The sequence below is a fragment of the Calidris pugnax genome, unplaced genomic scaffold (assembly GCF_001431845.1).
Source record: "Calidris pugnax isolate Ruff unplaced genomic scaffold, ASM143184v1 scaffold9, whole genome shotgun sequence".
Classification (NCBI taxonomy): domain Eukaryota; kingdom Metazoa; phylum Chordata; class Aves; order Charadriiformes; family Scolopacidae; genus Calidris; species Calidris pugnax.
Genome location: NW_015090778.1, coordinates 1,597,221 through 1,621,767, shown reverse-complemented (window position 1 = coordinate 1,621,767; position 24,547 = coordinate 1,597,221). Strand labels below are relative to the sequence as shown.

Here is a 24,547-nt window from a genome sequence, read left to right as displayed (position 1 = left end):
CTCTCAGCCCGTGTGAGACTCCGCACTTCAGCCCAGTCATAACCAAGGGGTTATTTGAGCAGCAGCAAAAAAAGTACCTTTTTATTTAACCATGAACACCAGGCTTGAATATGTGTTCAGCTGCTGTTTATCTCTTAAAGCCTGAGGCGAAACATATATTTGAGTATTTTATCTGTGACCTCTACAGCCTGCAACTTTTTTTTTGGTATGCAGAGTAATTTTTGGTGATGACTTTTCCTGAGTTCCCTGTTGTGCGTTGTTGAATGGTTGCCCTATGCCTTCTGGTCAGCCGGCGGGGAGTTCTGCTGCTCAGTACCCGGACTTCACATTGTTGTCAGTCCCTGCAGAGGTCTGAAGGTGGTCTAGGACGGTTCCCGGTGTCCTCATGGGCTGTGCTCTCCTTTAGGTTTCAGAGGAGCGTGTTGGATCTCTCTTTGCAGTGGAGGTTCGCCAGGCTGCCCAACAATGCCAAGCTGGAGATGGTGCCAGTCTCTAACAGAGTGGGAGCTGGAAACACGGTACGTTCGTTGCACGACGTGAGCCCGTTTGTGCAGTTACAGTCGTGCTGGATGTGACCTCGTCAGATCTAGTGAGCAAGAGTACGGTTAGGTTCGGCCAACGCTTGAGTGGAAGAGCGCCCAAAGACTGGTTGAGGTGTGATAGAGATGGTAATTTAGTAGCTGGAAGTCTTTGCTTGCAGTCTCTGGTGGTGGAGTTCCAGCTGTGTGCTGGAGGATAGGGAGGTCTTTTGGGGAGCTGAAAAACTAGTAGTCATGAGTGTATAAGAAATTAAACGTCGCTGCTTACTTTGCTCGTCAGTAGAACTACTAATTAAGTTACTTTTCCTAATTTCTATTTCAGCTGCTGTCATCTGCTTCTGGATTTTGACAAAAATCTCAAATTCTTAAAAGGATTTTCTTTTGCTTCTTTCCCAGCATTACTGTTCACGGTGTGTTCACGCAGCTGTAGCATTTGTTGTGACGTGTGCTGTGTTTAGCAGTTGCTGAATGTCCCTATTTATTATAATTTGCAAAGGGCTTGGGGATGCTGTGTTCCGTTTGAATTTTTGTCCCATGTAGGATATTTAAGAACTTTTTATGCATGTCGTTGCAGCAGTTGGAGGTATAATTTTTAAAACAATGCAAAGGTGTTAATGAGTGTAAACATTTTATGTGGTAAAAATGATGCATCTTATTTGAGTAACCTGGAAATGAAAATTTGTCTGTCACTAACAGTCATCTCTCATTTTACTGACTTCCTTGTGTGGAGTTTCTCAATTTTTGTGAAAGTTTCAGGTCTATTGGTGCTGATCTCTCCATGGCTGTTTGCCAAATTGCCTTACTGGCATTTTGTTACAGGCAGTTGCCTTCGCTGCCCCAAAGACAAACTGATACATACATTGAAAAGTGAACTGTGTAGTGTGAGAAGGATTTGGAATCTCTGCTCTGGTTTGCTGTGGGTACGCAATGTGGTTTTGGGGGTCACTGATGTCCATGTTTTCCTCTGTAAAACCTCCATGTGCTTTGTTTTGGCACTAATGTTTTCTTTCTGACTTTGTGGTAGAAAGAAGTTTGTGCTCCAAATGACGTATTTAGTTAAAAAAATACCACAAGCTGGTAGCATCTGCTTAAAATTTTCAGTTAAAAAAAGCGGTGGCATGGAGTTCATCTTCCAGAGGAAAGCGTTTCTCTTAAAATGGTACAGTGATGACTTTATCTGACATTTGCAACCAGTTTAGGAGGTATTTTACTGAAGGAAAACAGTGATTTTATTATTTTTTTTTTCTCCAGAAGATACATGCAGCGTATCAGAAAGGGTGAGAAGGACTCTGTGCTGTAGCAGAGGGATTATAACATGGAATCACTTCTTTAGATCACAGAAGAGCTAATGAAAGTTTACGTTGTTGCTGTTTAGTCGTATTTCAACAGAGGAGTCTACAGAAGTGAGGCTTCCCTTGGAGTGCTTGTTGCTGTTTTATGGAACTGAGAAGATACAGTAAATGTGCTTGTGAGGGGTGGAGTCTGAACGGAGTTGCTGTCCCATTAACTAAGAACAGAAATTTCATTTGGAAGAGTTTTACAGAGAGTATAAGAAAATACTTTGTACAAAATACAATTGACCAAAAGAATTCCCTGTCACAGGGAACTGGTGTCAAATACTGTAGGAAGTTTAAAACAGCTGGAGAACTCTGTGACCAGAGCTGACACTAGCATTATCCCCAGTGTGGTGGCAGTTGAGATGCGGACTCAGTCATGCAGGCTGACTGCAGTAATGCTGGCGTGAATTTGTTCTGTGCCTTTTGTTATTGTCTCTTTTATTGAGATAATGCAGGTGGAAGCAGGTGCGTTTTCCTGAAGCATGTTGGCAGCAGTTACCCTTAGAGACAGGCACAGGTTTTGATAAATGACGAGTTTGTTCAGCGGAGGTGATATTTGTGAAGTAGAATGCTTCTGGATTTGCCTTTGCGTGTAAAAATCATTGATTCCTGTAAGACAGTTCTTTAGAGAAAAATGGAACGAATTCCCCATGTGACAGTGGGTGATCTCAGGGTACCATCAGTACAGTTCCAGCGTTAAGGTCATAAGCCTTTTGTTTATATGTTTGTAAACTTAGAAGGTAATTGGCACTGGTCTTTCTATTATTTTATATAGAGCCTGGGATTTTTAAAATTGACTTTTTTAATTGACTGAATATGACTTTCGTGACATGCTTAGCTTTGAACGGTTGCCCAAAAACTGATGCAACTGGTAGTCTGAATTTCTGGGCTGGATTCTTACAGAACGGTGATGTCAGCTGTCATCACTCCACTGTAGCTGAGAATAATCTAAGGCTTGTCTCCAGCATAGGAGAAACCAGGAGATTGTGTTAGTGGTGGGATGAAACGACTCAGTTCTGTTGGCTGGTTGTAGATGATGCCACTGTTTCCTTTATGTAGAAGAATTCCTGTCTCCAGCAGATGACAATTTGCAGTCCTGCAAGGACTGGTGGGAGCTGAGGCAGATGACAAACACATTCCTCCAAGGAAATCACAGTCGATTGCCGGAGTATGTGGTGTCTGTTTTCCCCCATCTCTCTCTCCTCCCCAGCTCACACACATGCACAGATGCTCGCTCTCACAGAGAGAGGATGTGCTGAGGTTGTTGGTAGGGACACATAAAAACAGAACGAAAGAAAGCTGCTGTTGATGTCCTACGTTAAGTCCTCCTCAGACTTTTGAACAAGGCCAGTATCTGTGGACTTCAGAAAAACATAGTTGACTAGAGACATGAGGTGCTGTCTAATAGGGATGGGTTTTTTTTAACTTTTCTTTAAATCTAATTGGGAAAACTTAGAATTACACATTTTGAAAAAAAAAGCTGAGTATTCTCTAAAGGGTAAAGATGACACCTGAAGTGCTCTGCCCTTTTCCATCTGTTGGTCAGCTGCTGGATTTCTCCCTTGGGACCATCAGGAGTTTACAGACTCATAGAATAGTTTGGGTTGGAACGGACCTTTTTAAAGGTCATGTAGTCCAACCCTCAAGGTTGAGTTTGAAGTTCTTAGCATTGTCCTCAGTGTGTTCATTTCAGAAATGCTTTGGAATTATTTTTTCTCTGGTAGGAATTCTCTGGAGAATATGTAGGATCTGCACAAGACCTGCTAACGGACATGAATGTTCACATTCCATGCTGGAAAAGGCCTGTTAGAATATCAGCTACCTCTCCTTTGCCTTTTTCTACAGGTGTTTAAAGAACTTGATAATTGAGAGTCCAGAATTAATTTTTGAGAATTTTGATTAATTTACTCTTAAATTGTACGTCAAAAGTTTGTGGCTAGGAAGCATTAGTGAGTTGCAAGTTACACATGTGGTCTCCTTGGACGGGTAATAGTTGGTTAGGTCTTTGATAACTCAGAGACGGATTTGGGCTGTATTCCTTGTTTCTCTGTGTGGCCGTGCAAATCCACTCTTTGTTCTGCCTCGGGGAAGTTGTTCTGCAAATTGATGCTTAAGTCAACAGAGCTCTGGGTTGGAGTTTGAGTTTATGCAGCTGCATCAATCCTGTCTGGGTTATTGGAACTCGGTTTATCCTGCGAAGACCCTTGCTGTAAAGTTTCAGTTTGTGTAAAACAGAACATCTCAGTCACTTGAGATGACCTGTTATTTGGGACACTTGCGTTGGCCTTTTAATGTCTTTTGGTTCAGAATATGGCAGGGCAGAGGGGCTGGTTAATACTCAAGGATTGCCTCCTCCATGCTCAGGATGGTCCATTCCAACGAATAGGAAGTCAAACAAAATTACCAGGAGGCCTGCATGGATGAACAAGGAGCTCTTGGCCAACTCAAACACAAAAAAGAAGCCTACAGAGGGTGAAAATGAGGGTGGGGAAAGAGGGAAAGGCTGGAGCAAGGAAGATGTACCCTTGGTGGAAGAGGATCAGGTCAGTGATCCTGACCTGAGTCCACGGGTCCTGATGGGATGTGCCCATGAGTGGTGAGGGAGCTGGCAGATGTCACTGCAGGGCTACTCCTGAGGGTCTTTGATTGCAGCGATCGGGAAGAGTAGCTGAAGACTGGAGGAAAGCAAATGTCACTCCTGTCTACGAGAAGGAGGACACAGGGAACTACAAGTGGGTCAGCCTCACCTTGCTCCCTGGGAAGGTAGTGGAGCAGCTAATCCTGGAAACCATTTCCAGGCATGTGGAACAACAGGAAAATCATCAGGAGTAGCCAGCATGGATTCAACAAGGGGAAGTCATGCTTGACCAACTTGATAAGCTTCTGTAGTAAAATTGCTGACCTGGTAGATGAGAGCAGTGGATGTTGTTTACCTGGACTTCAGTAAGGCCTTTGACACCATCTCTTATAAGGTCCTCGTACATAATACTCATATTCATAGCAGAATAGAACTACTCAAAATATTAACTTCTAAAATAATCATTTGACTACTCAACTGCATTTTTAACTAATGTAATCCTTTGCAGCAAGTGTTTAGATGGAAGTAATGGTTCTTTGGGTAGCGGGTTCTAGAAGTTACTGAAATATTGAAAAAAGTTGTTGTGAAGAAAAAAATGGTGTTTATTCAATTTTCAGATCGATTCGGTGTGTTTTTCCTGTAGGTTCGGATTGCATTACAGTTAGATGATGGCTCCCGTTTACAAGACACATTTGTCTGTCAACAGACTTTGTGGGAACTTCTCAACCATTTTCCAAAGATCAGGTGAGTAATGCAGCGAGAAGATGCTTGTTTGGATGTACCTCTGCATGGCAGTAGTTAGTTATTGTTACGGTGAGCCAGATAAATCCTGCAGATGTGTAGAATTTGCATTTATTTGAAGGTGGTTGTTCCTTTACAACACAGGTGTTCACCTTCTTCCTTGCTTTTTCAGTTTTGAGACTCCATAGTTTCATTATTATTGCTCGGGTTACTGCCAGAGCTGAGATGGGAGCCTGCCTTATCTCCATCACCCGTATTTCTGTGCTGCAGTTCCATGTGGTGGAGGTTTTTTTTTTCTTAAGTGAGTTGCTGTTGCTTTTGAATCTTTGCTGTTGTGCAAGTTCTTCAGGGAAGTCTGGAGCTCCTAGCAGGCTGATGTGGCATCTTCAAACGACTGTTTAGATCCTGTTTAAATGGAAGAATTTCTGGTTCTCCGTTCATTGAATATATACATGGGTTAGAAATCTTTATTAGAGTCCAGCCTACATTCAGTGCTTTCTTTTGTCTTTAGTTTTGACTTTAAAATACTGTATTGTTTTGAAATGTCAAGCTAATAAACTTTTCTGTAAAGACAATTATTTTCATTTTGTCATGGCTTGGAAGATGAAGCCTTGAAGCTGTGACAACCATTCTGTTCTGAACAGAATTTCCAAATTTCATTTTTTTCTGTTGTAGTTGGCTTTACCTTTCTCTTGATATTTTTTTTTCCATATCCTGTATTTTTAGCTGGTTCTTTCTCTTACATTTCTCACCACCTGCTAGTTGCTCGCTTGCATTTGAATCTCTTGCTCATCTGTACAGGTGCTGTGCTATGGTATTGTGCAAATTTGAGCTATTTTTGTTAATTCCAGATTTTAATTTACCATTTTTTCAAATTGATTTCAAATTTTAATTTACCAATTAAATACGTATCTGAAGAGACAGTAATAAGGATGGTGGTGCTGTAGCTCAAGCTCAACACTTTAGGGTACAGTTACAGGATGCAAAATGCTGAATTGTCACCTGGTAGCTGAGCCGTAGTAACTGACTGGTTATGGGTATGTGTTAGTACTAGACTAATGTGTACTGGCATAAATTACTTTAACTAAAGTTTTAAAGTTGCTGGTTCTATGCTGTAGTTGAAATAGCCCGAGGAGCGTGGTTCTGGGGCTGAACTGGCTGACGTTACCTCGTTAAGTCGGGCTTGCACAGTTGAATTGTGCAACTGGAGTTGGTTATTTCTTTGGTTTAAATTTTGAGCTTTTTGTATACTTGTGCTCTTTCGGAGTGCTTTTATTTGTTACAGGTTATTGCAATACTAATAGTTAATGTACACGCTGCTCTTTTTAAGATTCTAAGTGCCGCAGTGTCTAAGCATTGTTAACTTCAGTTCATAAGACACAGCTGTTCTGCCCGCTGGAAGCTGTGCTCAGATGTTTGGATGGACTTTGCAAACTCTTGATTAAGTTCAACAAGGGGCGAAGATGCTGCGTGTGGCAGTTGCAGAACAAGCTGGATCTACAGCCATCCATATAGATCTCGTGGGCTGCGCTGCTTTTCACTGTGCGTTGACTAAGTAGTCAGCTAGTTGTTGACTTTTGCTGAGTCCTTCCTTTGACTTTCCAACTGGAGATGTTTTCCTGGAATGCTCAGCTGCTCTAAGTGCGTGAGGGGAAGTATTCTAAATCCACTGGAATTTCCCCCGGGTTTCCAGCGTCCATCTTGGCTAATTGGGTCTGAAGAAGGTCTGGAAGCTATTGTGAGGCTGCTCCTCCTCTCAGCGTGCGGCAGCCCTTGCACAAGATGTTTACAGGCCCTGTCAGATCACTACATGAAGGAATCTAATCTGCTTGCCGTTCCCCTTCTGAAGAACAGCACATCAAAGAAATGACAGTGTGTTTGATGTGTGTGCTTGCCTCAGTGAATGCATGTCATGGATTAACAGCAGCTGGAGGAGGAGCCTGCCGGCTTCCAAGAGTTATACAAAAATAAGTCTCTGGGGGATCTTTCCTTTGAGTCTGTTCTGCAGAGATGGTTGAGGGCACAAGCTTTGTGTGCCCTTTTAGCATTAGGCCTGGGAGAGCTGTTGGTTTTCTGTCTCCTGCTCTTGCCTGGCTGGCAGCTTCCGCAGCTTTGTAGGCTGTTTTACATAGAAGGGCTTGCAGTCCGGACAACTGAAGACAATTTTGACAATGGCTATGACTCTTTGCTCCTTTTGTGGTATCGCTCATTAAGTTCAGATATTTTCCATACATTTTTAGAAGGCTCTTTAACCCAAGAGTTGCTTGGATTGAGGTGGAAAGCAGTTGTGGAAATGTGAATTGTACTAGAGTGTGTAAGTCAAACTGTTTTGCTCTCTTGCGGGTCCGTGTGGTGAGGACGCGTGTTCCATTGTGCCTTGGCTTCTCTCAGAAATGGCCATCATTCACCTTTCCTGATAAACAGGCAACTTGAGCTTCAAGCTTTTATTCCTCTGGGCTGTTTTGTCTGCCTTTGCTGGGATCCTGTACTGCTCCCTCCATGTCTCAGCAGTCCTTCAGCTTTTGTCCACTTTTATGGAGGATTCCTGTAGGGATACAGCTGATCCTGATTGGAGGCTGACTTCAGGGACTGCCTTCTGCCTCTGTCTCAGGGGCCTCTGGAGAGGAGCAGGGCTGCCTTGCTTTACGGGCACTCAGGTGGGTTTCATTAGCTGATTTGCAGAGAGGTGGTTTCTTTTCAAGTCACCCAAGGTGATGGTGATTGTTTCCTGGTGGGGTGAGGCACTGGGGAAAGCCATTTTCCTCCCCCAGAGACTGGACTGTGGAGAGCACTAAGATCAAGGGAGTTTACCGTGAGGAGGAATTTCAGCTGTTTTTCTTTGAGGATAAAGCAGCTGTTGCAGTGCAGATGGTACGTACCAGCTCCTACCAAGGGATGTCCTGGTGCAACTGAAATGACAGAGGGCTTGGGACAAAACTGATGAGCTACTGGAGTGTTATGGAGGAGGATAAATCTCGTCAGCTCTCATTGTGTCCATGGTGGATATCCTGGGGCAACTTTCTCACATTTTTTTTTCTAGTTTCCCCTGCTAAGTTAGGCTGAAACTTTTGAATCTAAAACTTTGGAAAACAACGCTTGTGAGAATTCAGCCAGTTGTCTCAGCACAGATAGTGTTCTCCTGGTCACTTTTTGCCATTAATGTGCTTGGGAAGGAAGCAAACCATTCTTCTTAATTTCATGTTTTGCCACATTCTCAGCTGATCTCAGTTTGAGTTTCATGTTGACTGCTGAAGGGGAGACCAAGGTGAAAGATTTTCTTCTGCTGTTGAATCCAGTTCTCTCACTGATTTCAGTGCTTCAGTGAAATGTACTGGTTGATTCTTTAAGGCTTTTTATTTTTCTACAGACATCTGAGGTTAGTCTTTTTTGTTGTTGTTTGTTTTTTCCATTAAGAGCACGCTGTTGTAGGGTTTTCCACATGTGCTCTCTTTGGAAAATGCATGGTCTTGGATGGATGAGAACTGAGACTTCCTGGGACAAGTAGTGATTGTTTTTCCCTTGTCCATTTTCTGTGCTTGATCAAGTGAATAATAAACCTCAGAATTGCTTATCTAGAGGGAAATGGGAAGAGAAGCATCTTAAGAGTAGCATCTTACTGTTTTTTCCCCTTCTCTGTGCTAGGAGTCCTTCACTATGTCTTCCTGTGCAGATAGTGGGTTGGCAGTTGGCATCACCGCTAATATGTGTCCTGCCTCACTGAAATGCTTAAATGTGGCAGCCTTTCCTTTGGCTTTGTTTTGTCCCTGGTCTCCAGAATCTGAAAGTTTCTGCTGTTTCTTTTTTTTTTTTTTTTTTTTTTTTTTATTTTTTAATCTGTCACAAAGAAGGACAAATTCTTTGTCCTCAGATTATTTGCTTTAGAGCAGCATTTCATTCTGTTTATTTCTGTGCTTACATGGAAAGAAACTGACCTGTCCCCAAGAAAAGTACAGTCTAAACTGTAATAAACTGTTTAATTTAGATAAGGGAGTAAAACCAGCAAGTGTTATTAAGTCGTGTTCCAGATCAGGTACTGGGGCACATGAAGAATGATGTGCTCAGATTTATGTGGCAAGATCAACTAATTTGAGAATTAGCTGTAATTATTCCTCCTTTGTTTTTAAACTTTCAGAGCTGTGTTTAAGGAACAGTGAATGCATTGGAGCAGGGTCTTTCCCTAGTGTCTAATCCTGACTCTGTGAACTGTGTAATGGTTGTTGTGGAGGAAGGTGGAGGAGAGTGTTGCTGGCTCATTTCGCTTCTTACTATTGCTCTATATTGTAGAACAGTCTACCCACTGCAAAACCAGATGCTGCAGTATTTTGCTTTTTGTTGCAGGGAGTTTATGGAGCAGCAGGGTGAATCCTCTCCAGTCTGTATTTACATGCGAGATGAGGTAGGTCAGCAAAGTCTTCTTAACTGTCTCTTGTCCTTCTGTCCCTAAAAAAGAAGAAAAACTCAGTTCTGCTTTCCAACCTGGAAAGTGTTTCTTTTGAACGTTCTTGAGAGGGGAAGTAGAAAAATGTTGGTCTTTTCAAAGCATGACGTGTCTGTATGGAAAAAAGCTCTCTTGGAACGTAACCCTGGGCCGTTTAGACCTCTGAGCCCATAAAATGAGCTCAGTGACCTGTTTGTGTTTTTCTTTCCAACTTCTTTTAAAGCTCGAGTCAAAACAGTGGTTTCATTTTAATAAATATTTGCTTTTCTCTGTGTTTTGATCTTTTGCTATTAATGTTTTGTTTAATATTTTGTATGTGCGTATTATGGAATTTGCTCTCCCTAGCTGTCCCCTTCACTTCCCACTGACCTCTGTGGACAGATCATCTTTATTCTGGAACAGGTCATTACAAGCAGATGGGAGGTGTATGTAATGCAATCGTCTGTCTTTCAGCTCAGAGATGTTGCCTGTGATTTAGGGGGGTTGGACTAGATAATCTCCAGAGGTCTCTTCCAACCCCATATCATTCTGTGATGTTGTGGTTTAACTTCTGACATAAAAATAGTGCTTTGCTGAGGTTGGATCTGATTTGGATGAATGTGTGGGACGGAAATGTAGATGTAGGTCATCTCCCCTTGAGTTAATTTAATAAGCAGTGGATTTGGTAAAGCGGTGCAGGTATACCCATGGACTGAGGTCTCATTTCCAACTGTAGAAAGAGTGTGTTTTGAGCTGCTTCTGGTGCTGTGTGGTGTTTGCTTTGATACAGGCTTCTTTCTACAAAGGGCACTTTAAATGCTCTCCCATAGGCAGTTTCCATAATTACTTTCCTCTGGTTTTGTTGCAGGTATCAGGAAAAGATGCCCTAGAGAAGACAACACTGAAGTCACTTGGCTTGACTGGAGGCAGTGCCATCATCAGGTTGGGAAGAGCAAAGTTTGAGTTCTTTATTTTTCCTTTCTACTCTGGTGGTGAATTTGTTTTGTTTCAAATACCAAAAAAACCCCACCAAAAAACCATGAAAAAAGTTCAAAAAGACAAACATCGCGGCATTCAGTAATTATTGCATTTGCCTGTTTATCTGAAACTGCTGCCCAGATGTGCTTCCCACAGCTGCAGATGCTGGCACTGACCAGTCATGTGCAGATTAAAGGGGCTTGTTTGCTTCTTTTTTTTTTCCTTTTTCCCCCCTGTGAGTGAAACAGACAATTCAAAGTTAGAATTCTGTCTCTCTGAGAAGACAATCATCTACCACTTCATTCTTCCCTGCTTTGGCTTTCAGGCATTAAACTCCCAATCCCTGCAGTGCCTCCTGCTGACTGTTTGGGAGGGTGAGGTGGGGGACAAGGACAGCCTTTCTGTGATCTTCTGGCCAGCTCTTTGCAGTATGTTCAGAGAGCAGGAGTGATTAGAAGCTGTGCTTTACAACTGACTGCTGTTTTTTCCTGGAAGGCAGTTTTCTTCCTGTGGAGTGGGTAGTTCCTGTTCTGTTCTGTTTTGTTTTTTGTTTTTTTTTTTTTTTTCTTGCACAAACTCTCAACCCCCTACCCCTAACTTCAGAGCAACTGGAGCTTGTTCTTTGTGAGTGTCTGGAAGAAACAGATCATTAAATTAGGGGTATATTTGAGTCTAGCTGTTGTGTCATGGTCACGTTGAGAATGGGGAGGGCAGTGCAGTTAGGATAAATGATTTTGATTTTATTCCTTTTGGTGTCTTCTTTAAGAGTTGTCATGAAGAAATGCAGCTCATCTGGCCAGGAGGAAGCTGTGGGTGCCACGGTGCAGGGTAATGAGCTGACAGTGGGGCCAGGCTCTGTGGAAGGAGCAGTGGATGTGCCCCTACCTCAAGCAAACACATTCCCAAAGGACTTGGACCACGAGGATGTGGCCATGTCTTTAAACAGCTGCACAGACAAGCAAGACTCGATTAGAGAATCTCCTGCCAGCCTGGAGGAGCCGTGGCCTTCCTCTGAGCCCGAGTCTACCCCTTTTGTCCCTTTTTCTGGAGATGGACAGCGTCTGGGGGACTCTTCTGTAGCTGCACCATCTCTTGGGTTAGATACGCCATCTTCAAAGCTGCCAACAACTTTTTCCAGCCCTGGAGGCCCTTCTAAGCCAAAGAAGTCTAAGAACAGCCAAGAACTGCAGAAGGAGCAAGCACAGGTAAGGAAAAATTGTTTTCAGTGGGGGCTATTTTTATGCTGCCTTGCCCGTGGCTGAGCTCCTATGAGGAAAAAGATATTTAAGACTTTTTCCCTGTAGTAGTTTTTCCATATTTAAGACTTTTCCCCCGTAATACAGGGTTAGGTACCTTGGTGACATACAGGTCTGCCAAGAGTTCAGTAAGGAAGTATTGCATTGTGGACAGTTTGCTATAGGAAACATGAAGGATGGGAATTTAAGAATTTCCTGTCCAGAGGAAAGCAGAGGTTTGAACCATGAGGTACCTTTAATGAAGGGTTGTAATGGAGGCAAAACAACTGCTTGAAAAGCGCAGTCCCAGAAGACCCTCAATCCCTGTGCCTCAAATTCCATGCAGATTTCATTAACCAATGCCCAGTTTGTCACCTGAGCCCTGGGTACTTTTCCTTCTCTTCAAAATTGCTCTCTGCTGTGTATTTTGCTGAAGATGAGCAGAGTTTGGTCAGACTTGTGCTTTATAATCCTCTGAAAGTGGTTACTGCTTGTCATGACTGACTGATCTCCCAGGTCATGCAGGAGGTGTAAGCTTGGTAGTGTTTTACATCTGGAAAGGGATAACTTCTGGCTTGCTGTAGGATTGTCCTAGGAGCAGAAGCGGCCTAATAGGTTTGTTGTGACTTGATTCTGTGACTTCCAAGACCTGAGAAGGTGGTCAGAGTTTCTAACGCTTGGGTTGTAAGGTGTGCCCCTATTTCTTGTCTGAGCCGTTCTGTGGGATGTGGAACTCCACAGTAAAGCTATTGTAAAAGCAGTATCTCATGCTGGTGGGTGGTAACATCTGCTTCCTCGGAGTTCCTTCTGCCTGTGCTCACTCTGACTTACAGTTTAGCTCTTTTGGTGACACGTATGGTAGAATGTAAGGGGTACAGATTTAGAAAAGGAATTTTTCAACTACAGTTGCCTCTTGCTTGCCAAGAGTTTGATGTTGGAGAAAAATAGGTCTGGACCTCTTCTCTTCCTTTCACTCTAGTCCCATCCCTTCTGTGAGCCTTAATTTTCTTAGTGTTGCAGGTGAAGCAGAAATGCTCTATCCTTATCCTTTTCCTTCTTTATTTCTGCTTGCATTTAAAAATCTTTTCTGTCTTGCTCTTAAATAAATTAAAATCTTGCTCTTAAATATCCTGCTTCTTAAATAAAGTCTACCTCTCTCTAACCCTTTTTCCAGAAAGACAGATTGCACATCTATTATCATTGGTGTCTCTGAACTAAAACTGTATTGGTTAAAATTAAAAATCCTTTAGCCCATGTAGAGAGCCCAGAACAGATGGCCTGGGAGTGCTGTGATGCCACCACAGGATGGCCTTTGAATGATGTTGAGTTTTTTCTCTGTAGGGCAGCAGTGTGGGATGGAATGCCTTCAGCAAGGTTGGATGCATCTGGCAAGTAGTGTAAAATGAAGTACAGGAGGCATGAAGTTCATAACTTCACATTATTGTGCGTTGGATGTTTCAAACATCCTGGATGCTCTGTGACCAGCTCTTTCCCTTGTCCCTTCACCATCATCGCTGGGGCTGGCTTTAGTGGTCAGAGATCCCCTTCGTTGTTTCCCACTCTTAAACTCTTCAAGAGTTGGAGTTTTGTGTTTAATCCCATGGTTGTGATCCAGCCATGAGATTAAACAACGGAAAGCCATAAGCAGCGAGAAAGGTGCATAATGAGGTTCAAAGGGAGCTCCATCCAGGAGGAATTTAGCAGGACTCTGTATGCTCCCACAGTGATGTAGAGCTTCTACCTTGGTTGACTTCTTTGTGGTTGCAGTCCGTTCTTACCAAGTTTCTGAAGTGCTTAGGAGCAGGAGCCAGGCCCTGGAAGGAGCAGTAGCCCTTACAAACATAACAGAAAGAGGCCTTGCCAACCCAGTGGCGATTATTTCGGTATATTATAGACACGTTTGGGTCCATCTAATCAGTGTTATTTAACCTTTTGGAACAGACCCTGAGTGTGGAGCACAGGACAGTAGCTGGGAGGTTGCCCAGTCTCGTGCTGCTTCCTTCAGCCGTGCTCACCTGGGAGGGCTTTGGAAAGGAAGAGTTTCCATCATGTCTGAAGAGGAAGGAAGGCAGAAGTGCAAGGGTTTGTGGTGGGATTCCACCAGTCCTGTGTCTGCACTTCTCTGTATGCTGGCTGCAGCGACAGAACTCCTTTTATCATTTTACTGGCCACAGCTTAACGTGAAGTTGTGCTGTTGGGCCCCGGAGCTGAGCTGTGGTGGCCCAAGGACTCGCCATCCGGCGTCTCTCAGAATTGCCATCCAGTTCCAGCCACTCGGCGGCTCTTCTGGAGCCAGCTTCCCCCCCCCCAGCCGGAGAGCAGCTTTGGAAGCAGCTGCAGATGCTGTGGGGGGGGTTCTGCCCTTGTGTTAAACAGCATGTGATTTTGACTGCTGCTTTCAAGCCCTTTGATCTCTGGTGCTTTTGCTGCTGATTGATTACATTTTGTTCCCTCCTCCACTCCTGCCATCCTCCACTCTCCTTGCTCTCAGCAGCAACAGCCGAGCGGGGCGAGCCACATGGCATCTGCTTTTTGTCCCTTTTCAGTCCTGAGGAAAAAACCCAAAACAAAACAAATTATTTTTAAACATCAAAGGTCCATTTTTGTAAAAGAATCTTCCCATTAATGCTTTGTCTGTGTGTGGTTTTTGAAGCTGAAGAGAGAGGCTGGATAAAATCTGTGCCGGCGTCCCTTCGTTTCTTGGGCTAAAGATGGTTTACAGACAGCTGCACGCTGACTTTGATGTCAGAACATTAATTATTAGAAGGTAACTTTACACCAGATTCCCCATGAGATTAGAGCTCCCTAAGGTGGTAGGAAGGAGGTGGGTCTCCAGGGAGAGCTCGCTGCTGGGGAAAGCACAATACCCACTGCCTCACTTACCATGAAATAAGTGTTCCTCATCTTACCTGCCTGCTTAGGTCCAGGAGGTGACCGTAGAGTGAACCATGTTCTTCCTGGCTTTATGGCACAGACTGCGGTTATGTAGGTGGCCCAGTAGCTGGAACAGATGTGAGTAGGTGGCTTCAGGCACTGGTGGTAAGTGCCTGACACCTCAGCTTTAGTAGCACGCGTAGGGACTTCGAAGAACGAAGGTGACAAACCGTAACGCGGCATCTTTGGCTCCTGAAAGGTGTTGCTGATGGAAATATGACAGCAAAACGCACAGCTTTCTTTCTTCCAGAGTTAGGCCATGGAAGGTAGAAACTGCCATTTATTGTCACAGGAGGTGGTTACCGTGTGTCATGGCCACAGGAAACAAGAGGTGTGAGGTGGACTAGGAAGCAAGCTGGTGTACCCAGTACCCTCCTCTTTGTGAATTGCCCTGGAAAGGTGGTTTTCAGATTCTGCGCTTTAGGATGGTTGGTGACACATTAAAATAAGGGTGTATGAAGAGATGCCTAATTGGAACACCCAAGTGAGAAAATGGTGATGGATGGAGAGGAACAGGATGATGGGCTGGGGGGAAAGAGAGAACTGGTAGAGCAACAGGACTGGATATCTCTTTCTGAAGGGCGTTCCTTGTGTCTATAGGGAGGCAAAATGTATGGTTGATTCCAGGGGTGTTAAGTACACGGCAGAAGAGCTATTACAATGTCATTATGATGTGGCAGTCTCTGCATCCTCGGGCGAAATGGCGATGTCTCAGGTTGCTCGGCAGGGCTTAGCAGACACCTTGTGACCCCCGTCTGGGATCGTGTCCTGTCGTGCAGTCCTGGAATCGAGTCCCAGAAGCTCAGACTCCAGAGGCGGGTTCCCTGGGTGTCTGGGGATCGCTCCCGCCGCCCTGGGCACCCCCCCGCGCCCGGGAAAGCTGCAATCAGCTCCCTCACCCGCTCGTTAGAGCTGACCCTGCTCAACTTTCTAAAAGTAGCCGAGGGTCCCACCCACACAACCTAGCTCTTCTAATTTCTCAAATTACCCTTTAGTGCCCACAAGCAGAGCGAACGTTGCCTTGTAATTTGTGTTGTCGCTTCTGACAATTGAGGGAGACTCCTGCTCCCAAGGGCCCTGCGTCTGGGGGAAGGGAGCGCGGATGGAACAGATGGAGGGAGGATGTTCGGGTATTAATGAGGATTGGAAAGAGTGTATGAGGGAATAAGGGGAGAAGAAACGTGGCATCGGGTTTGTTCATAAAGCTGTGCATGGCTGGAAGCTGGCTCTGGTGAAACGCTGTGTTAACTATCACAGGTTTTGTTCTCGTGGACTGCTTCCTCCCCTGCATCTCCCGCAGCCCGCAGTGCACTGGTCTGGTTGCTCTCAGGCCTTGTGTGTTTAAACGTTTCTGTGATTTAAAAAGTTTGAATTGTTCAAGAGCCAATAGGTGTAACTGCCTCCTCTGTATTTGACTCTGGCAGGGGTTTATGTTCACCTTGGGGACACAGCTGCCGCTTTTGATGCGAGGGATGGTAGCCAGTATCCATCTTTTCTGAACTGGGAGGGATACGGAATGCCATTCTCCCTTCAGAGACAGGGAATGCTGTTTGTCTCATAGGGTAGGGGCTTGGGGTTTTGGTGGTGGTTTTTGTTTTCTGGGGTTTGGTGTGTTTTTTTGTGGTTTTTTTGTTTTGTTTTGTTTTTTAATAACTGCAACCACAGTTAAAGACCAGGACATGGTTGTGCTGGAAGGTTTGCCGTGGTGATGCTGGCTTTGGGTGTTGGGGAGCAGAGCTGGGGGGGCTGCCTGAACCCCGCTGTGGAGGTGATGGGGGGTCTCTTGGCTCCTTGAACAGCCTGTCCTCAGCTGCTGGGGCGTAGGGAAAGGTGCCAATAAATGTATTAAGTACTTGTATTGCAGCCAGTGCATACAGTGAATTGCTCCCCTCGTGTCTGTCTGCTTCCCTCAACGAGGGCTGATTTCAGTGCTAAGTTCTAAGTGCAAAACCAGAGAGCGGTCACTGCCGGGGTGAGACCCACCTGACAGTCCCCGTTCCTGCTGTGTGCTGGGAGAAACTGTGCCCCAGGGTCTATCAGCTATAAAAAATGACAACACTGACAACCTCTGTATTGTTAGTCTGATCTTAGCGAGCTGAATTCCACACGAGTGATTGTGTTTCAGTTTGCAAATCCTGTCCTTTTGCTTTTTTTCAGGAACCTTCCAGCGTAAGCAAAGCAATGCAGTTAAGGCTAATTGAAGCTTATTTTTATTCTGTAGCTTGTAGAACGAGAGCCACTTGTATGTCACCTAGACCTACTGGAACCTCTTCCTGCTGGCCCAGAAGAGCTTCCTGATGAGTTTTTTGAAGTCACGGTGGATGATGTACGGAAGCGTTTGGCGCAGCTGCAGAGTGAGAGGCAAGTTCCCTTTCTGCTGCGACCGAGGCTGCTCCATCCCCTTCTGTTGAGCAGAGTGACACCATGCACCACCCACCATCAGCTGGCTCTGATCGCTGGAGAAAGGGTTGTAGATAAGTTACTGGGTGGTCTGAGGGACTTGGGTCTTTTTATTCTGGAGAAGACTGAGGGGGGATCTGATCAACACCTATAAATACTTAAAGGGCGGGTGTCAAGAGGATAGGGCCAGTCTTTTCTCAGTGGTGCCCAGTGACAGGACAAGAGGAAATGGGCACAAACTTGACCATAAGAAGTTCCATTTAAACATGAGGAGGAACTTCCTTCCTGTGAGGGTGGCAGAGCCCTGGCAGAGGCTGCTCAGAGAGGTGGTGGAGTCTCCATTTCTGGAGACATTCCAAACCCGCCTGGAGAAGTTCTTGTGGGACCTGCTCTGGGTGGACCTGCTCTGGCAGCGGGTTGGACTAGATGATCTTCAGAGGTCCCTTCCGACCCCATATGATTCTGTGATTTGGTAATTAATGATCAGTACTGAAAGTCTCTGCCCTTTGTGTCATTTGAGCTCGAGGGCTATGTCATATCTCTGTGACAGAACCCATGTTTTTCTGTGAGTAGGTTGAGCGTTTGTGAGTGGGGGAATGGTTTCACGTGGGTGTTGAAAATTCCGTCATGAGGTGTCTGTGATGCCCGTGTGGTGATAAGTTTATCTGAGAACCTGAAGCTAATCAGGGATGGGCCCTCACTGAGAAAGGATTAAGAGAAAGATTCCTTCCCATATTCTGCATTTCAGGGAGTTATTCGAAGCCACTTAACACCCGACCTCTCTTTTTTTTTTTTTTCCTCCTCCTCTCTTCTTCTGAAAGAGAAGCCACTGCCTTTGTAATTAGATGTGCTCTTATTTGCTAGAGGCCCCAAGCGGTGGTGAGCTTCTGCTGTCGGTTTTGATCTCATTCATTTTAACTATTGGGAATTAAATGGATGGAATTTGTAACTTGTGATGGACGCGATGATCCAGCTTCATAAGAATAACTCCCACTGACTTCAGTAGTAGATAGTAGCATTTTCAATCAGTAAGAAAGGGCTTGTATTTTAAGTAACAGAATTAGCTTTTTATTGGACCTCATCAGAAGAGACCAGCTATGAGACATGACCCAAGTGGAAGTAAAGCAAAATCAAGCCTAAACACAAATCAAGACATATTTAAGAACATTTGGAATACGCACAAAGAGGAGGAAGTAGTATGGGAAGCTGGACTAACGATGCATCTCATTGTTCGAGTAGCTTGCTATCAAATATTCATGATTTTACTGTACTTTAGTTCAGAACTAAAAACTCAGATTAAGATAAACTAACCTCTCTGTTGCAACAGCATTTTTTTGACTATATGTTCCTTAAATAAATTAATTTCATGACTACATTTGGTTTCAACATTCCTTTTAAACACTACAAGCATTCTCTGAGGCCGTGGGATAGCCTTTACTTTACACTGTAACCAAGTCTGAGTTGAACTTTCTACTTAGAGCTGATTTTTTTTTTCCCCCCACAGGCCACTGAAATCCACATGAGTACACAGATTGGCCTGAAAATTGCTCTGCCACTTGTGGGTCTTGAGTATTTAGTGGTACAAATGTAGGATCATTTGGTTGGGGGTTACTGGAATAGCCCCCTCAAGAAAAAGACCTAATTTCCAAATTTGCTGATGCTTGTAGTCCCTTTTCCCCCCACAGCTAGGGATAAAAATAAAGGCAAGTTACACATGAAACCGATACCATTTGGCTTCTGATCGCAGCTGGTGAATCTGGACAAAAGCTAGCTGCATACAATGCAGTGTTTTAAATGCAATTAGAATTTATTTCTGTCATCAAGAAGAGCTGAGAATTGGTATGAATCAGCACTTGGCGCGTGAAGAAGGAACGGAGCAGGTTACTTCCACATTTGTGAACAACTTTTCGGGTTGTGAGTTGGCACTTTCAGAGCATCTTGGAACGCTGTGTCCCAGCTGAGAGTTGGGTACAGCTTACTCCAAGTGATGCTGCGGTTGTTCTGTTCAGCAGCTGTTCCTGAGACACCTTGATGGCTCTTAAAAATAAAAAGAGGTCCTTCAAACTGCATAGGTGCAAGAGATTAACTTGCAAAGAGTTGTGGAGAGTTGCATGATCAAATGTTGCACCAAAATCTAGCCCAGTAAAATGGTTATTGAGAATTAAGTGCAAACGAGGAAAAGGGACTGACACTGGACATGGGGTCTGTTGGCTTTAAGCTTGTTTCTTTACTGACAAGAAAATATATAATTGTTTTCTGGAATTTATTGTTTTGTCTTAAATACAGGTACGCTACTTTTTTTGCACCCACTACTCCTTTAGAACACCAGTCTACAATGCCAGTTCTTGAATGATCTGAAACTTCTATTTTTTGTTTTGTTTCCCTGTTGCTAATTAATACCCATTAATTTCTTGCGCCAGCATCAGTAGCTCTTCTTCCTCCCTGGAGTAATGTCCAGCTTTAGTCATTTGTTTTATTGGATTAACAAGTCCTTCTCTTCTTGAATAGTCAAAGCAAACATGCCACTGCTCTTCTTAGTATCTTTTCTGGCATCTGCTGTGGTGAACTTCTTTTTAAAATTATACAAGAAAAATAATTTTATACGCTATTGTTGCTGATGCTCGGTAGTTCCATGTATAAGATTTTGGGGTAGGAACCACAGGAAGTGGGTGAAATGCTGAGAGGGATATATGGAACAGTTGAACAGTTCTAAGCAGCCATGCTTGGACATTTCGGTTTCTTAATAAAATAAAAATACATCTTAAAATTATAAAAGTGACAGCTTGTCTTCTTCCCACATATCTAGGAAGCGCCTGGAAGAAGCTCCACTGATGACAAAATCTTTGAGGGAGGCTCAGCTGAAGGAGAAGTTGGAGCGTTACCCAAAGGTAGCCTTTGTTCTGTTTCCAGTCCCTCCGGCTAGTCCAGACTCGGAGGTTGAGCAACTTTGGGAATCCGTTGTGATCAACAGGATCTTGAGCTACTTACAGGAAGACTCGGCAAATTCCAGTCCTTGTTAATTGTTTGTGGGACTTGCATAACAGTTGTACCATGTGAAATCAGCTGGCCTGTCACGATACGGTTGAGTGGCTGGCGATATAGCTCCCTTTATTTTGTCCAGATGTTTCAAGCCCCTTACGTAGCACACGTCAGTCGGTACAACTGAGCTCTCCTCTCTGCCTCTCCTCCGTAGACTCTTATGTTTTGATAGTATCTCATTACAAGTTAAATGGTAAGATGATACAGACTGGAGATACCTTACTCTGCAGATACGATCCTAATGCAGTTTTTGTTTTTGGTGATTTATTGCAAAACAGAACAGATTAAGTTCCCAAAGTTAAATTCTTTCTGACCAATGCTGGAAATAGAACAGTATGAGTTACTTCAGATGAATGGCAGGAGGATTTGTGCTGCTGTGGGCACATTAAGACACTGATACACTGTCTGTGCCTGTCCATGGGTGACTTTCTCTGTGTCACTAAGCAGAGGGAGCCCCTTCACTCTGAGTAAGGGCTGCTACGCTGTACATCACACTGTTTCTGTAGATCAGGGCTCTTAAAGCATTTGGAAGCCACACAGCCCATGTTCTCTGAGGAGCTGCACAGGGATTGTTAGCCAGTGTGCTCTGCTACCCCATAGAGTAAATATCTCAAATCTCCCCATTTAAAAGTACCAACTTCCTCACGAATTCTAAGCCAAGGAGAGGTGTTGCAGAACAGCCATAAACGATTGACCTAATGTGCTTTGCCTCTGACTTAGGTGGTGTTGAGAATCCGTTTTCCGGATCGTCACGTTCTACAGGGCTTCTTCCATCCCAGTGAAACCGGTAAGCGCAATCTCCACTTGAGTCTGTGTTGCTGCAGCTAAGCTCTCGTTACTGATGAGTTGTGTGACAAAAGAGAGTGGCAGAATGGCTCTGGACAGATCTTTGTGCTGTCCAAGGAAGCAACACTGCTCTGAAAAAGCAGCAGTGGCGAGTTAACATTGTCCTTATAGGACTCCCAAACTGGATGAGAAAAGGGTCTGGGGTAATTATCTTAGTTAAGGGGAGTTTATTTCCAGTATTGATGGAGACTGTCAGGCTACTTGATAGCAAAATCTTTCTGCTCACTCAGGAAACTGTCCCACTTGATATCCCGTTGTTTGTGGCCAAATGGTACGTTCACAAAAGGCTGTCAGACCATACACCAAATAGCTCTTGTTAATTGAGATCCTCTTATTCCCAGCTGGCAGTGATAGTTACCCACACAATTCTTTTGATACTTTGGTATGGAACAAGAACAAATAACTAGTTACCAGACTCTCACCTGGCTGGTCTCTGGAAATCCTGCAGCTGCGGTTGGATTTCCTAGGAAGAACTTCACTGGCATCCTTAGGTTTTGCTAAGGGATCAGTATGTCTAAATGTTTTCTGGTTTGTGGTGTGGGGTTTGGGGTGGGTTTTTTGGGTGGTTTTGGTTTGGTTTTTCCTCTTCTTTTTTCTCCAAGATATTAGCAATAGTAACAGTGCTCTTTTGAGGAAAAATCATTCTACAGACGCTGTAGAGGGCAGTTGTGCTGGTACAAGTTAGAGTTTTTGCCCAGCATCTGAACAAACGAATGTAGTTCAGCAAAACTTTCTCTCCTTTTTTCCCACAGTTGGCGTTTTGAGAGACTTTGTAAGAAGCCACCTTGCAGATGCAGACTTGCCTTTTTACTTGTGTGAGTGTGCTGTTGGTAATATTTGGCCTTACTTTACAATGCCTGCTCCTAGCCGTGGAGGTATGACCTGGGGAGGAATTCCCTCCCTAAATACGGCCTCGGAGGAGTGCAGAGCAGGTGTGACCTGCTCACGTAGCCACATCCCGCTTCTGCCTCATGAGAAGCCTTTGTGGGCAGAGTAAATGTGTCACTCCGTTAAAGATCAGTAACCCCTCCCGTAGCTGCTGTATTTATTGTTTTTGGTTGCTGGGTGGTCCTGTTTTGTAACTTGTTTTTTAACTTCAGTTATTGCACCTCCCAGAATCATCTTGAACGATGAAAGTTTGACACTCTTTGAGGTAAGGACTCAACACGTGTGCTCTGTGATTCTCTCTCACCTGCTGCTCCCCTTCACCCCGCCATGTGCTTTACTTACTTTTAAAAGAAGCTGTGTGATGTTGTGATGCCTGTAGACTTCTGCTTTGCCAAGACGAATGAAACCAGGTGTTTTGGAGCACAAGCTCTTCACCAGAAGAGGTCCACCTTGTGCAACAATATGCTCTGGCGTATTGTCGCAGGGCTGGGGGGTCGCATCGTTGCATCCCTGCGCTCAGAGCTGTGTTTCATCTCAAAGTGTTGCTGCGAGAGCTGAGCCAGTGCAGGTGAGCTGTATCTGCAGTTGGGCTAGTGCAGGAGGAGATGTGACACTGGATTTGGATAGGTAACTGTTTTCAGTTTCTACAGCAGTAGCTAGAGGCCATAGTAGACAAAAGTCTGACCTTTTTGAGAATCACTATGTGAGAATTTATTTTAAGCCAGCTTGTACCCTGAGGAATATCTACTCTTAATGTGTAACTTTTCTCAAAGGCTGAAATTTATTTTTTTTTCCCAGTCCAGATTCCTAGAGATTTTTTGCATAAGGTGGTCGTGAGGTCTCTGGTCAGAAAATTTTGTCTGTGTCAATCGCTCATGAGACTGATTGAGAGATTTTGCAAGGGACTTTGCCCCAGACCCACCATGTTTAAAATGTGCTGTCATTGAAGGAGAGGGACAGAGAAAGGCACCTTTCAGGGAGCAGCGTGAGTTAGGTAGCATGCCTCTGAAGTTGTTTGCAATGGAGCTTTCCAAATTCCACAGCTTCCTGAGCAGCCCGTGTGGAAAAGGTACACGTGCAGCCGCTTTTAGACCATTGAACGTTCAGGGAAGCAAAGTGTGGATCTCTGTGTTGAAAAGTGGGAAGTCTCTCCCTTTCCTAATGCCCTGTTAAGAATTCTCTGCTTAAATTTGAAGTTCTGGGAGTGGATTTGTTGTTGTTGGAGTTCCTTGTATTGTCACTGTGCCTGTGACAGGTTTAGCTCCCTCAGGAACCCTGAGCCTCCCGGGGATGGCAGCCTCTTTGGATCCGTGCTTCAGGAATCGCTGTGTGGAAGCTCTTGGCCTCCACCAAGCCTCAGAGCCCGGGGATGCTCTGCCTCTGTCACCCTCCTGCTCCGTGCTGGGCCGTGGCCTCTGTTCCAATGTCCATGGCAGTGTGGTTGACAGGACACAGTGTCATCGTGGGCAGGAAAAAAAAATAAAAAAAAAAATATGAGCCTTAGAGTTGTGGAAAAAACAGCTGATAATTTCAATGGAATTTGTTACATTTTCTTTCTTTCTTTCTGACGTCCTGTGCAGCATTTCACATCTGTGAAAAGAGCTGCAAAGTGTAAGCAACTTGTTTGTGAGGTGGGGTGTTCTTTTGTACAGTACGAGTGATGATGTGACACACACAGGTGATGAAAAACGAGTGTGTGGAACAGTAAGGACACTGTAAAATCTTCCTAACCAGCTGACCTGTAGCACCTTTTTTTTTTCATACTTGTTTTTATTATTTCTCAAGACATTTCTGCTGAAAGCCCTAAGGTGGACATTTTTCATTTTTAAGGAACTTTAACAGTAATTTGGACAGGGGTTATGTAGCTGCTGGTTACAGCAGGGTCAGCTGGAGAGGTTGCTACCACAGTTCCTCTCACATCTGTCCCCTGGGCTGCTGTGTGTTTCCTTCTCCATGAGTGGGATGGCAACGCTGACGAGGTGAGACACGTGTCATTGGATTGGCAAGAAATGGCAAGGGAATTGATTTGTTTGAGGAGCAAAGAAAATTCTCCTGTGTTCAGGGTGAGAAGGGGCTGAGACAACTCGGAAGGATGGAACGGGGTGAAGAGAAGGGAGCAGGACGAAACGTGTGTCCCACGGGGCTGGGTTCTGCTCTCTAGAGTTGTAGGTTTTGGAGCAGTGGCCTCTGCGCTGCCGGAGGGTGTGCTGGGGAAGGGCACACCAGCCTGGGCATTAAAGCCTCGGGGTTTGGTGCCAGCTGGGTGTAAAATGGCATTATGTAAAGTGGTCTGCAGATGGGAAGAGCCGTGATTAGTGCCAGCGGCCGCGCAGCCTGTGTCCCTTTCCTGGGGCCCTCCAGCCCTTTCAGGTCATGGTCTGTTATGGCAGGAATGATTCCGTGTGTTTATAAACATTTTATTTGGATGAAGCATCAAACAGGAAAGAACAGTTCCTGCCGAGAACTTGTCATACCATTCTGGTTACCCGTACCGCTTGTCAGAGACCACAGAACTCGCTGGGATGGTGCCTCGTCCCAGTTCAGGTTGGCTGATTCTGGGTGGAGCTTTTCCCCCCGTTACCAGTGTAAATCTGTTTCCACCTTTAACTTTGGCC

At 44.5% G+C, this 24,547-nt stretch overlaps 1 protein-coding gene across 1 annotated transcript in view; it reads left to right on the top strand.

Annotated features, from left to right (window-relative positions):
• Positions 1–125: 125 nt before the first annotated feature.
• The window catches only part of ASPSCR1 (alveolar soft part sarcoma chromosome region, candidate 1), a 36,902-nt gene continuing 12,480 nt past the window's right edge, over positions 126–24,547 (top strand). The window contains exons 1-10 of the mRNA XM_014951590.1: positions 126–518; positions 5,098–5,198; positions 9,534–9,591; positions 10,481–10,554; positions 11,357–11,795; positions 16,981–17,120; positions 19,966–20,047; positions 20,919–20,985; positions 21,797–21,859; positions 22,145–22,197. Of these exons, the coding sequence (XP_014807076.1) occupies positions 264–518; positions 5,098–5,198; positions 9,534–9,591; positions 10,481–10,554; positions 11,357–11,795; positions 16,981–17,120; positions 19,966–20,047; positions 20,919–20,985; positions 21,797–21,859; positions 22,145–22,197 (1,332 nt within the window). The 5' untranslated portion in view covers positions 126–263. The remainder of the gene's footprint in view (positions 519–5,097; positions 5,199–9,533; positions 9,592–10,480; positions 10,555–11,356; positions 11,796–16,980; positions 17,121–19,965; positions 20,048–20,918; positions 20,986–21,796; positions 21,860–22,144; positions 22,198–24,547) is intronic.